At 47.1% G+C, this 12,903-nt stretch overlaps 1 protein-coding gene across 1 annotated transcript; it reads left to right on the top strand.

Moving 5' to 3' along the window:
* The first annotated feature begins 1,786 nt into the window (after window positions 1-1,786).
* On the top strand, window positions 1,787-6,701 carry LOC102687060 (kazal-type serine protease inhibitor domain-containing protein 1-like). Its single transcript, XM_006625461.3, has 4 exons — window positions 1,787-3,040; window positions 4,072-4,232; window positions 5,061-5,208; window positions 5,742-6,701. Exons 1-4 carry the CDS (start codon window positions 2,542-2,544, stop codon window positions 5,822-5,824), a joined length of 891 nt encoding a protein of 296 aa, XP_006625524.2. The 5' UTR covers window positions 1,787-2,541; the 3' UTR covers window positions 5,825-6,701.
* Window positions 6,702-12,903: the final 6,202 nt, after the last annotated feature.

The raw sequence follows: 12,903 nt of genomic DNA, 5'->3' as shown, positions 1-12,903 counted from the left end.
TTACTCAGTTCAACCCCCAGTTAATTACAAATTACTCGGTTCAGGCCCCGGTCGCCCGTTCCATTTACGTGGCCACAATCGCGTAATCAACAAGGCTAGAAAAATAGTCCGGGTATTTTTTTTACACTAGAATTCAGATGGACATATTTGTGCCTAGAGCTTGCTTTTTCTCATTCTTTGCTGGTTCTATGTCTATAAAACGCAGGTTTCTGGGGTAGGCGACGAAATTGTGTCCTCCGTAACCTTTCCCTATCCTATTAGGTCTGTTTTCCTTCGCGTAAAGCCCCTGTTTACAATCCCGTATGCGAGATAAAGGATTAAGCGGTTTTTAAGTAATTGATCTCGCCCGAGGTCGCTGCCGAGTTCTTGGCAAACCGGGCGCCCGGTTTAACGCGCCGGAGAGAAAGACGTGGAAACGCGTAGGCTGTTGCTGCCACCTCGTGGTGAATCTGTGAAGTGCCGCGAAAGCGGGATTGACGAGAACCAGATGGCAGAAAGCGGAGCAAAGGGCGTCTAGCTCCCGTCTGGAAGGTCCCGGGTTCAATCCCAGGTAGGGGACAGCGATGGAGCTTGCTCTAATTCCTTCCAGACGGCTCCCAGGTCCACTCATTCTGTTTTCAGAGTGAGTACCGTGGGGTAATAGGCCGACCGGAGCGTGATACTGACCACATCACCTCCACCTCCAGTGTCGGATAATAATAATAAACTTTATTTTATATAGCGCCTTTAAAGGTGGCTTCTCAAAGCGCTTTACAGGATGACAATAACAATAAATAAGAAGACTACAACAATAATTAAGAAGATTTCACAAGATAGGACACAATTATAATTACAACAATACAACAATAACAATAGAGGAGACCGTGGAAGGTGGTATTAAGAAGAGCAGAGGGGTGAAGAATGGAAGCAGTTAAGTAAAGGCTTTTCTGAAGAAGAAGGTTTTGAGTCTAGATTTGAAGGAGTTTAGAGAAGGTGACTCTCTAATATCTTTGGGCAAAGAAAAATGGTGTCCCTTGCCCCCCATTCCCCCATGGGCCTTGATGGCCTGAGAAGGGACCTCCCTACATAGCGGAAAGCGGTCCGAATCGGGGAAAACGCAGTTTTCAATTTACTAGGCTGCCCGCTTAGATGTGATTTAGTGGCATAACATTACCGTTAACTCTGTCCTCGCCCCGGTGATACCGCTGCCACCCGCGCATATAATGATACTGTGAGCTAATTGTCCCGTGTTAGTGTTGTTTTCTTCAGTCACGCAGTTTAAAATATTTTGAGTTATACAGAATTCTCTGTTTCGGTTTATCGGTAGGTTCACGTGAATATACATTCCTTTGTTTTCGGGTGGTTTACACGTGATAGTGTGAATAGTAAAGAGGGAGATCAGAAAGGGAGAGACAGGACGCGGCAGGTGGAAATGAGATTGTTAAAAAAAAACCTAAGAAGAGTATCAGTTTCCACGCAGTTCCCGTCCTTACAGGCAAAGGGTTGAACCACAATCGCACGAACCCTACAGTTACAATACAGTTCATATCCATAAGAACAGAGGAGGTCGCTCGGCCCGTCTGGCCTGGTTTGGTAGTTAGCAAGTTCGTTGATCAAAAGGGTCTCATCCAGCTGTTTCTTGAAGGGCACCGTGATATCGGCTTCAACAGCGTGGCTGGGTAGTTTGTCCCAGCTCCCTCTAAATGAATGACCGTCTTCTGTTCTCGGTTTTTAAACGCACTTTCAAGTATTTTCCACTTGTGCGCCCTGGCCGGTGTTGCGCTCAAATCCCTTCAAAACTTCAAATCTTTCTGAAGACGTCCGCTGGGTTAGCTTTGACAGGGGCTTGGAGGATTTTGAACAGTTTGTAGCAGGTCACCTAGTGATTTTCTCTGACCAAGGGTTCAAAGATTCAGTCCATCACGCGACGGAAGCGCAGTTGCTGAAGAATTTAAATCCTGATCTCAGTCCGGAGCGCAGTTAGACCGGTCTGCAGCCAGACGGGCGCGGACGCCTGGAGGACGGGTCTCGGTTGTTGCAGCTCCAGACGGAATCGCCTTCGCTGGAGCAGAGAGCAGTCGGCGTGAGGCTGGAGTGGGGGGAACAGGGGGCGCAGATCTCCGAGTCCAGGTCTGAATTTGGAAGTCTTCGCGCAGCCTGATCAGGGAAATCGATATATATATATTAAGATTAGCCGCCACCTGTTTAAGGCTCCTGGCCGGATTTGCCTTGTTTACTCTTAACCCGACGTTTTAGGATCATTTTTTATTGTTTTATTATTTATAAACGTCAAAAACCCTCCCCGCAGAGAACTACGCGAGTTGATGTTTAATTCCGCTGCACCTCCCTCCGATTGGAGCTGAACTGAGACACAACACGTGCGGGACACCCGGCGCACAGCTTGGCAGCTCGATTTAAGGTGCACGGCGATACCACAGCCCAGCTGTAAAGGGAAAACGACACAGGAACGGTATTGCTAAGCGGGAGTTTGTAACAAACACACGAAAACGAAATCCTCAAAAATGGAGCTCTGTTAAACCAGATGTCTTCCATCTGACTGCGATGTCGCGCTGGAGGAGCCTGCTGATACTCGGGCTGTTGTGGACCGGCGAAAGCGCAGGCTTCCCCACCGGCAGCGAAGCGGGAGGCGCGGAGGCTGTCGCCGCCTGGGCGCTGGAGAGCAGCGGGACCCCGGGCCGCGGGCAGCGGGCGAGGTGCGCCGGGTGCTCGCCGGAGCTCTGCGCCGAGGCCGTGGGCTGCAGAGCCGGGCTGGTCCCGGACCGCTGCGGCTGTTGCCTGGAGTGCGGGAACTCGGAGGGGCAGCCGTGTGATCTGGACCGGACCAGCGGCTTTTACGGGCTCTGTGGACCCGACCTGAAGTGCACGCTTGACACCTCCGACCTGAGCCGGGGGGAGGTCCCGGAGCCGCTGTGCGCCTGTAAGTCCCAGGAAGCGCTCTGCGGCTCCGACGGGAAAACCTACGAGAACATCTGTAAGTTCAGAGAAGCCAAGTTGTCCTCTCAGGCGCTTCGTTTCAACAGCAGCGGGCCGTGCCAGACAGGTACTGTACACTCATCCTTAACCCCCTCCATCGGAGAAACACACATCCTCGTCTGCCCAGATCCCCAGAAAGGGTGCAGAGAAAAGAGGAGTTTAACTATCTTTTGTTCTGTTTAAAACGCCGATCTTGTTTTACAGCCATTTGATGGACTCTCCACGATTCTGCCGATGTGAGTATTTCAGGTGATACGGCGAGAGTCACAACTTCCCCCGAAATAACAGACGGGCTGAGGTTTAGTGAGAAAGTTCGTCCTGTTGCCTCATACTGCCGTGGGTGATGTTTTCTGGCGTGATGTATTAGGATAAGTCCCAGGTTTTGTGCCCAGGTCCACGAGATACCCACAATGGGAAAGGGAACGAAATATTATCGTTATTAATATTCGCTAAAGTATAGCTCTTTTGAGAAAGGACACTACTGTCTGCTGAATGTTGATATCGCTTTATTCTGGCCCTGTATGTCATTTTTGGACATGGGTGTAAACAGCATAAATAGAAGGTAAAGGGGTCCAAGCCATATCTTTACTAGGTTAATTAAAATACTTCTAGACCATCGGGGCATATTTTCCTTTAAGCGCAACAGACGAAACTTTTTACAGAGCCCGGCTGTGATATTTTGGGAGTCACCTTTGGGGTAGCAGGGGAATGGTTTTAATATAAGTGGGCTGGCTCCATTTATCCCACGTTTCCTGTGTCATGATCCCATACAGTATATAGCGAATTGCAAGGGCGACACGTGTTGCAGTACAGTACTGTCGCAAAGGACTGCAGTATGATCAAAACCCACGGAGGCGACGCACGGCGAAATGATGGACGTTGTGTTAGAAACAAAGGAGCAGTTTCTGGGAAGTTATCCTGATACAAAAAAATCGTAAAGGTGACCGGTAGGGGAAGGTCACACCACGGGGGTTGAGGAACCTAACCTAATCGAGGCTGTTCTGAGCCTATCCTGAAGTCATAAATTTAACCTCTGTCCGAGACTATCCAATTAAAAAAAAAAGGAGACACTCCGTTGTTCTTCTTACTATCTTTCAGTCCCCGATATCAAGCGCCCGCCCGCGAATTTAGTGACCGCGACGGGCGACAGCGCCATCTTCCCCTGCGAGGTCTTCGCGTTTCCCATGGCGCTCAGCGAGTGGAGAAGGGACGGCGATGACGTCATTCTTCCCGGAGACGACCCTCGCATTTCTGTACAGGTAAGCCATAACATAAAGATTAGATCAGATCACTTTATTGGCCGTATACAATTTATTGCATTAGGAATTTGTCTTTTCACAGACCCCAGCTTGCTCTCCATGAGACACACAGACAGGGAGAGAAAAGCTGGGGGTCAGAGCGCAGGGTCAGCCATTTATACGGCGCCCCTGGAGCAGTTGGGGTGAAAGGCCTTGCTCGGGGGCCCAACGGAGTAGGATTCCTCTGCCGGCCGTGGGATACAAACTGGCAACCTTCCAGCCACAGAGCCACTGCACCACCTCATAATAATACACCAAAATAGTACAAAATAAAACTACAAACAAACAAAACACTAACATAATAAAAAAAAGTCACAGCCTCTGCCTTGCCAGAAGAAAATCATTAGAAATGCCAGTTATACATTTTATGGGAAATCTAAAAAGATGGCTTTAATCCATTCTACCCAGGGAAGGTTTTGAAAAGAATCTTCTTAATGGAGCACTGAAGATGAAAGACTCAAGAGCAGACTTATTTAATTGCTCAAAATAAATGTAAGGATGAAAGTACAGAGAAGAACAAAAAACGTGTTATTCCAACCTTTGCCCTCAAACCCTCAAAAGGAAGAAATATTGCCTTCTGGAGCTAGGCGGAGTACGCCGTGGGCAGGACGCCATCCATCGCAGGGCACACGCACACACACACTCACACCAGGGCCAGGTGTCTCAGAAGCCAGTGAACCCACCAGCGTGTCATTGTCTGTCCAGGCCTGTGGTCAGAATGTAGCTTGTAGCGCTGTGTAACCGTGCAGCCTCAGTAGTCCTTTGCTGTTTCCTGTGTCGGTGTGCCAGTCTCGAGGAGGACCCCTGAGGTACGAGACCTCCAGCTGGCTGCAGATTGAAGGCGTCACCTTGGGAGACGCCGGCACCTACCGCTGCATCGCACACAATGGACTGGGCAGCGTTTCGGCATCAGCGGACCTCACGGTTCTTGGGCAAGGTAGTGGGAATGTGGCAGGAGAGACAGCGGGAATGTGGCAGGAGAGACAGTGGGAATTATGCAAGAAAGTGGAAATCTGGAGGGAAAGATAGTGGGAATATAGTAAGATAAACAGTGGGAATATGGCAGGAGAGACAATTGGATTGTGGTAGGATAGACAATGGGAATATGGCAGGAGAGACACAGGGAATATGATAGGATAGTGGGAATATAGTAGGGTAGGCAATGGGAATTATGCAGGATAGTGGGAATATGACAGGAGAGACAGTGGGAGTACGGAATGTCAGGTCAGGTAGTGGGAATATGACAGGATAGGTAGTTGGGATATGGCAGGATAAGGAATGGGAATATAGGGCAGGACAGGTAATGGGAATTTAGCAGGATAAGAAGTGGGAGTGATTGGCAAAACAGATCTCAAGCCATCATGATCGTTGCTCTGAGATGGCTCAGGAGAGCGAGAAAGTCTCTCCCCAGTTCACACAGGTTTGATGTGGCAGCTTGGAACCTGCCAGTTGTTTTTCTATTTCTTCCAGATGTGGATGCTTCCCTTGTGCCCTTGAGCACAGCAGAGACGTTTCCATCGGAGCTCCCAGGAGAGTACGACGATTACTACTAATCTGCCCGGAAATACACATCCCTGAGAGAAGACATTTCTTAAAAGCCACAGTCTGCTGGCTCCTTGAATTCGGACAGCTTTATTTCTGATTTTCTCTTCCCAAGAAGTGGTCCTTGTATTTTCCCCACTTTCCCATGAACGTCGATTACTGCACACGAGGTCAGACTAAGAGAAGACTTGCAGAAGAAATGGAATAGAGATCAGGGTGTGGTGAAGGTAGTCAGTGTGCACCACTGAGGTGAAAGCAATACGTGGTCCAGGAAATGGAACCTCAGAGCTGAAGAGGAGATGATATCTCTACACCCCATCTATCTCTATCCCCCAAATACCCATCGTCCCCCCTCTTCGGAATATTCCAGCGACGACTTCTATATCTTCATTCTTGAAATGCCACCAGGGAGCTGTCACACAGACATATTGCTGAAGGACACAATCTGTGCTGTGTGTGGTGTTACTACAGCAATGTACAAACTTCCCTTACAAAGTGGTACATTACTCACAGTGTCATGCTATATATTATTAATTATAATCTGAATATATTAAAATATGCAATTCAGGGCAGATGTAAGGGTTCCGTATTCCAGACCAGCTTGTGGGTTCAAGTCCCTGGTTGGTCCCTGTGCTGTAAATTGATCTCCAGCTCGTTTTTGTAAATGGAGAATTTGTTCTCCACTGATTTACCAGGTCAAACCATTAAATGTACATTTACAAGGGGCCGATATCGATCAGCATTCGACTGAAATAAATCATGAGTGACTGTCAGAAAGACCTTTACATGTAAGTGAACATATTGAAAAGTACACTTTCCAGTGGATTGTAAATGTCGCGAGGTGAGACTAAAAACGGATGTTCAGCCCATTTCCCGTGTCTTTTATGTGTGGAGGGTGCTTTTCAAACTCTGGCTGTGTAGTTGTGTTCGAGTTAGAAGGACGTGCAATGGAAAAACACTGGATTCACCTCCAGCTTTTCCACACTGTGGAGGGAAACAAAGAGGTGCTTGCAATCACCGTGGTCTAGGTATTTACAGGTGTTTCTGGCTCCAGAGCCATGACAGTCTTTATCAGCGGTTGAAGAGGCTGGAGTAGGGAGCTGTGTCAGTGTGCGCTGCCTCCAGAGGAACTAGTGAAAGTTCACTCCGTGCTGAAAGATGGGAAACAGTTTCATTTGCTGGACCTTCTGCAGGCGGGCATTGCGATTCTTTTTCTGCTTTTCAGTGTGGAATTCAGCTTCGCTTTTGTAGTTTACTTGTTCCTTTAGGAGCGATGGCTGACATGGGGAAATAAACAGAATGAATACATTAAAATCATATTAACTAACACTGGGGGGGGGGATTCCTTCCAAACAGCGGGGGGCAGGTGTCAGCTGAGAACCTTACGTGAAAAAAGAAGAGCAGTTAACATTCCGTGCGCTCTGTGTGGGACGACAGCTGTAGGTGCTGGAAATACGATGCCAGGCCAGCAGCAGCACCACCTAGACACATGGAAACCATTGTGACCTTGATGGAGCTTCCTGAGTGCCGCAGCGATTTCGGCAGTGTCGAAAATGAGGGTTCATTTGTGAATTACCTTTGCAGTAAGAGCACCACAAGTGCCCAGATGGTTCATATTTTTAAAACGTGCATGCATTTTTATTTTAGGCTGGGATTCCAGCTGTCAAGAGGGCAGAGAGCTCCCAGTCGTGTTTAGTCACAAGGAAAATAATGACAACGATGGAGTCCACCCAGCGGAGTTCCTTCAGAGTCAACAGCGCCACACACACCAGAGGGCACGAGTGGAAGTGAATGTAAAATACAGAACAGAGGGCACTTCTTCACGCCAAGGCACGTGGGAGTATGCAACTAGCTTGCCAGTCGGAAACCCTGGCTTCTTTCAAGGAGCGTGTAGATAAAACTCTCAGATCAATTAGCTACAAACTGCTGAGCTGGCTAGATGGGCCCAAATGGTGTTGTGTCCCTTTTGTGCCTTTCAATTTCTTTTGAACACTGGTTCCTCACCCTGGTCCCACAGGGACGCTGTATCTGCTATTTATTGTTGCAGCTCCAATCACAGGCTCAATGATTTCAGTTTTCTGTTTGTGCATTGTTCTATCCTGGCCTTCAGATCTGAAAAGGTCAAACGGGATTTGTAATGGATATCAACCCTGGACCAGCTCAGTCCGGAGGGGACCAACCGGAAAAAAAACGCTAGTTGTGGGCGTGTCCTAAGGCGTGCCCCTCCCACGATGGGCGTGTCCGACAACTGGTAACTCGCGTCCAAAGGCCTTGTACTGAGTTCAGACCGAGGAAACTCCGCTCCAGTCTTCCGTACAATGAGGTGTCCTGCTATGAGCGCAGGTGTAGAAAGTGTAGCTTCTCTACCGAGTCCTTTTACGCGAGCAGGAAGCTGGTGGGGGGAAAAGCCGATTCATTGTGACACTGCAGTGTGAAAGCGATCGGAACAAAACTGGGTAAAAATAACATAAAATATAGCAATGCAGTAACTCTGAGCGTACAAGGAGCGCAAATGTGACACAATGATGACAGTACCGCTATCTCTCAGTCCCATGGCCCTGGGTGCGACTACGGTCTCGGTAGACGGAGTACGGAGTCTGGGGTCTGCTGTGAGTTTTAGAGGTTTTGACTGCGCGCTCCAGTTTCTAACCTCCCGAAGGCAGGCTAGCCAGGCGTGATCGTGTATTCAGGAACTGGCTTCCCTTCTGCGATGTGTACAGACATACCTGCGTTCCTTCACAAGGCAGAGCTTTCCAACTAGACTTAAAAGGAAACTGAAGTCCCAATTTCCAGGCCGGTCATTAAATCTCAGTAAAAAATAAATGAATTGACGATATCACAAGATTTTACTTTTTTTTTTTATTCCATCAGTATCACCCTGTAGCTCCCAGCTGGCAGCCCACTGAAGCTCAGCAGGTGTGAGCCTGGCCAGTACCTGGAAGGGAGACCTCCTGGGAAAGCTAAGGCTGCTGCTGGAAGAGGTGTTAGTGGGGCCAGTAGGGGGCGCTCATCCTGCAGTCTGTGTGGGTCCTAATGCCCCAGTATAGTGATGGGGACACTTGAAGGCTCTTCCTGCTCACTAGTCTCTGTAATGATGACTGTAATGTGACTTATTTCACTGCAGAAATCTTCCAACGTGATCTGCAGGCAGAGTTAACTAGTAAGTAGTATTTGTCGGCACAACCGTCTCAAAGTCGAGAGCAATATTTCAGTGTGATTAGAAGCGATGTCTTCACCAGCCTGCTTGTTTACTGTGTCAAAGGGCTGCTTCACGACACCAGAAGTCTTGTTGCCTCATTCTGAATTGCAGAACATGGTGCTGCGCAGACCAGGAAATTTAGTCTTTTTTTGTGATGTTAATTGGAGGTTTTTGGTTTTACTTTCATTGTAAATGCACTCATCTATACAGATCCATTCTAACCCTGCAATAGAAAAATAGCCTTGCGGTCCCATTTAATGACTACTATCAACAGCAGTGGAAAAACCCTCTTCATCATTAACCTTACTAGAGAAGCAACATAAATGTGGCTACTTGTGTAGAAATATCTTCATGATTCTTCAGGAGACACACTGATTACTCTGGAATATGAGAGCTCAAAACCTTACCTTAAAGTGTTCTTTAGGTATTCTAAATGGTTCACAAAACGATTTTAATTATATTGTCGTATAGCTTTTTGTCAGGAAACCTTCAGGATCGTGGTCACAATATGCTGTAGGACTTTTTTATGTACAGTATGCAACGTTGCTCTAAGTTTTAGACTGCTTTCAGGAACTTGTTTTGCGGCCAGGAAGCAGAACTGCGCCCTCTGCTGTTTAGAATAGGTAACCGCTTGAAGAAATGCAGTAGACTTGAACCACAGCCGCCTGACTTCCTCTTTCTAAATTTACTGCAGTTTAACCACTAAGAACGCATCACCGGGGCCTGTTATTTTCACACAAGTATTCCGTTTCCTGTTCATGCTTTCTGACCCCCTTTTCTCATACTAAAAAAAATAAAAATAAGATTTTATTTATAGCCATGTACCCAAACTGATACTGTCGCTTTATAAAACCACTGGACGAGAACCTCCTATATTCTTGTAATTTTAGGGAATAAATTCCCAAAGTTATAATTAAGATTTTTTTTTCTAATCTATAGAAATATTTAATACAATATTTTCTGATATTCAAAAGAAATTCTTATATTATCTTGCTATGTGGCACTAGAGTAAATAAAAAAATATTGATTGATTTATTTAAATTTATTCTACCAGACAAACAAACCAAGATATTACTTTTCCTAGATGTTAGAAATTGATAAAAGTGCAGAAATCTAATTTTTGCATTTGGACATGAGGAGGTCCTGCATAAAATTCAAGATACAGCCTTTTTTTAAGAAAGGTTTACCCCCTTTTTAAGATTCAGTTTGGCCAAATTGTCCTGAAGATAACTTATCTTCTCCCAGTGGCAGATCAATATAACTGGGTTAGACTTTCTAACTTTCTCCCTTTCTTTCTCTATTTTATTTGGATCATAATTTTTTAAAGTCCTAATTAGCCAAAAAGGTGTATTTGCTCAAGAGTTATGCTATTTTTTCTCCAATGCTTTTAGGCCACAAAACATTTAAGCCTTTGGATTCTGAGGGCTAATGTTGCTCTTAAGTTCTCTGCTATTAATTGAATTGATAAAAATGCTTTATCTGATAACAGCTGCAAAAAGGAAGCATAGTATTTATTGTTGCACATAACTGGAAAACATCCGCAGAGAAGCAGAAATTCATGCCTATGTGTCTTGGTTTACAAACAGTTACTACAGTCAGAGCTACAGTTTGCGGACAACAAAGCCCTAGTTCAGTGACTAAGAGTTATTCTTGAGACCAGCTTCTGTTTGCAGCTATGACTCCGGGTCAAGTGATCTAAGGCCAGGCGCCTGAGGGGATGGAGGTGAAATAAAGTATCCGACTTAGAATCAGTAATATTTCTCCTCCCTTTCTGTGGAAACACAGCTGTGGAAGCATGCTGTTTAGTGCAGGTCAAAACAGCACATCTGCACCTCTGCACCGATCGCTGGAAGTTCAGAGTCCCCTGAAGTCATGCCTCATGAGAACAAAACATACAGATGAGAGCACGCCATTCAACCCATTTCACCCTGTGGTAGTCAGCAGTGAATAGATCCCAGGGTCTCATCCAGGATGCTGGGATCCTATAGGAAGTCAAAATATCGGCTTCAACCACATGGCTGGGCAGCTTGTTGTTCCTGACTCCCACAACCCTTTGTGTAAAGAATTGCCTCCTGGTCTTGGTTTTAAATGCACACTCCTGTTGTAGTGTAAGGCCTCCTGTGTCTCTCCGGCTGTGACTCTGTAGTGGAATCTCGAGATCGTTTTGCTCCAGGATGAACGGTACTGCGCTGCACAGCCCGAGGCAGCTGGCAAACTCCACCCTGCCCGCTCCTGGTCTGCATCAAGACAAGCGGGCACTACCCAGCTACACTGACTGTCACGACCGCGCCTGCCCTTCCCCCGCAAACTTCAGATAATCAGTCACCAGTTCTGCCCATTCGGCTCATTAACTAATCAGCCAATCGCACCTCGCACCCTTCACCACACCTTCTGCCTCCCAGCATACTTAAAGGCTCACTAACCAAGAAACCCCCAGGCAATCGCTGTAGTACTGATACCCTGGCTCCCTGACCTCTGACTGAATTTAGACCACGAAACTTGATCACCGATTGGCTAAGTACACCTGGCTTTATTCTTCATGTCCTTTTTACTCGTGCGATCCCTAGCATTTTTCACGTAGGGTCCATCTTATATGATTTTTTCGGCAACAGTGCCTTAACACTGACTAGATCATCTAGATCTGCGATCCACAGGCCTGGCTCTTCTGAGCCCTGCAGGGTTCACAGAAAGCCCTAAAAATCCAGTCAGCAGACACCTGGCTTCTGGTAATGAAGCAAATAAGTTATCCGATGAAATTATTCAGTGCAGAATGAAAAGAAGCAGCAGGCAGTATGGTTGTATAAATCCATTGTCCGGCCACTGACCTGCCAGGGTGCTAACGTAAAACATTCAGCATAAGTTGTGCCTGACTGATTGATTTTCTTAAGAGATCAAGGCAGCTGGCTAGAGCAGAGAGACACTCCAGCTGCCTCACGGGGCGTGAGGTGAAACGCTTCGTGCCGTCTTGTCCCAGCGTGCCCAATATCGCCCGCTCGGCCGCGCTCTCACGGAGAGAAGTGGGCAGGCCTGGCGCGGCGTGGCGGCTGTCAGTCACCCTGAAGGAAGCACGCCGAGAGACACCTGCCAGAGCCACATCGCTTGGAGACCTGATGCCCCAGATACCAGACACGCCAACACCGCGCAGCACAAGCCAGAGCAGACACCAGCTCGGCAGAATCCTGGCTCCTGGCCTCCCCGCACCATGCAGGGCCTGACACAGACGCTCGCGTGAAAGGCTGATACTTCACACCCTGGGAAAGGAGGTGTCGTGAGAAGAAAAGGACAATTGCACTTCTTTGTGTTCTGACTCACAACATAGCCTGCTTAGTTCTCAATCTCTCCCTCTTTCTGTTTATTTTCTTCTGGACAGTATTTCTGCCTATGTGTTTACTGTGAAATCCTAAAGGCTGCTCCTAGGTTTTTTTGTTCTGCTTCCCTTTGAAGGGTCTTGCGTGACATTCCACTACAATTTAAAGCAGATGGTAAGACTAAGGTGAGAAGGGTTTGGCACTGGAAACATCTGTCTGGCGCTGCTTTTATCCTCAGGCTGTCTTTATTCCTCTCCGTTTGGGGTCTTTACCTCCCGGGAGGAGGAGGACCACATTAACAAAAAAAAAGATTTGCTGGACGCTTCAAAAAAGCAGCTCAAGATGAAACTCTTTGTTTGATCCCGGGTATTCTCATTCCTGAAAGAAACAGGAAATATTGGCAACAGAAATCACTTTCCGGCCAGCATGGAGACTGCAGGACTAGAGGATAAAAGGACATGGTACTAAGGACAGAAAATAGGAGGCACTTCTATACACAGGGAGATTGTGGATGGAGGAGAATCTTTCATGACCAAAAAGACAAGACCTTTGGAGCTGTAGCCTGTCATCCTATTATGCAATG

Source organism: Lepisosteus oculatus, chromosome 2, assembly GCF_040954835.1.
Source record: "Lepisosteus oculatus isolate fLepOcu1 chromosome 2, fLepOcu1.hap2, whole genome shotgun sequence".
NCBI classification, from domain to species: domain Eukaryota; kingdom Metazoa; phylum Chordata; class Actinopteri; order Semionotiformes; family Lepisosteidae; genus Lepisosteus; species Lepisosteus oculatus.
The sequence above is the reverse complement of the archived record's forward strand: the minus strand, read 5'-3'. Positions and strand labels throughout refer to the sequence as shown.

Excerpts from the sequence above, each read along its gene's own strand:
- LOC102687060 (XM_006625461.3), top strand. The coding sequence starts at position 2,542 with ATGTCGCGCTGGAGGAGCCTGCTGATACTCGGGCTGTTGTGGACCGGC. Across the intron at positions 3,041-4,071 it reads CAGCGGGCCGTGCCAGACAG|TCCCCGATATCAAGCGCCCG; the intron begins GTACTGTACACT and ends ACTATCTTTCAG. Across the intron at positions 5,209-5,741 it reads CCTCACGGTTCTTGGGCAAG|ATGTGGATGCTTCCCTTGTG; the intron begins GTAGTGGGAATG and ends TATTTCTTCCAG.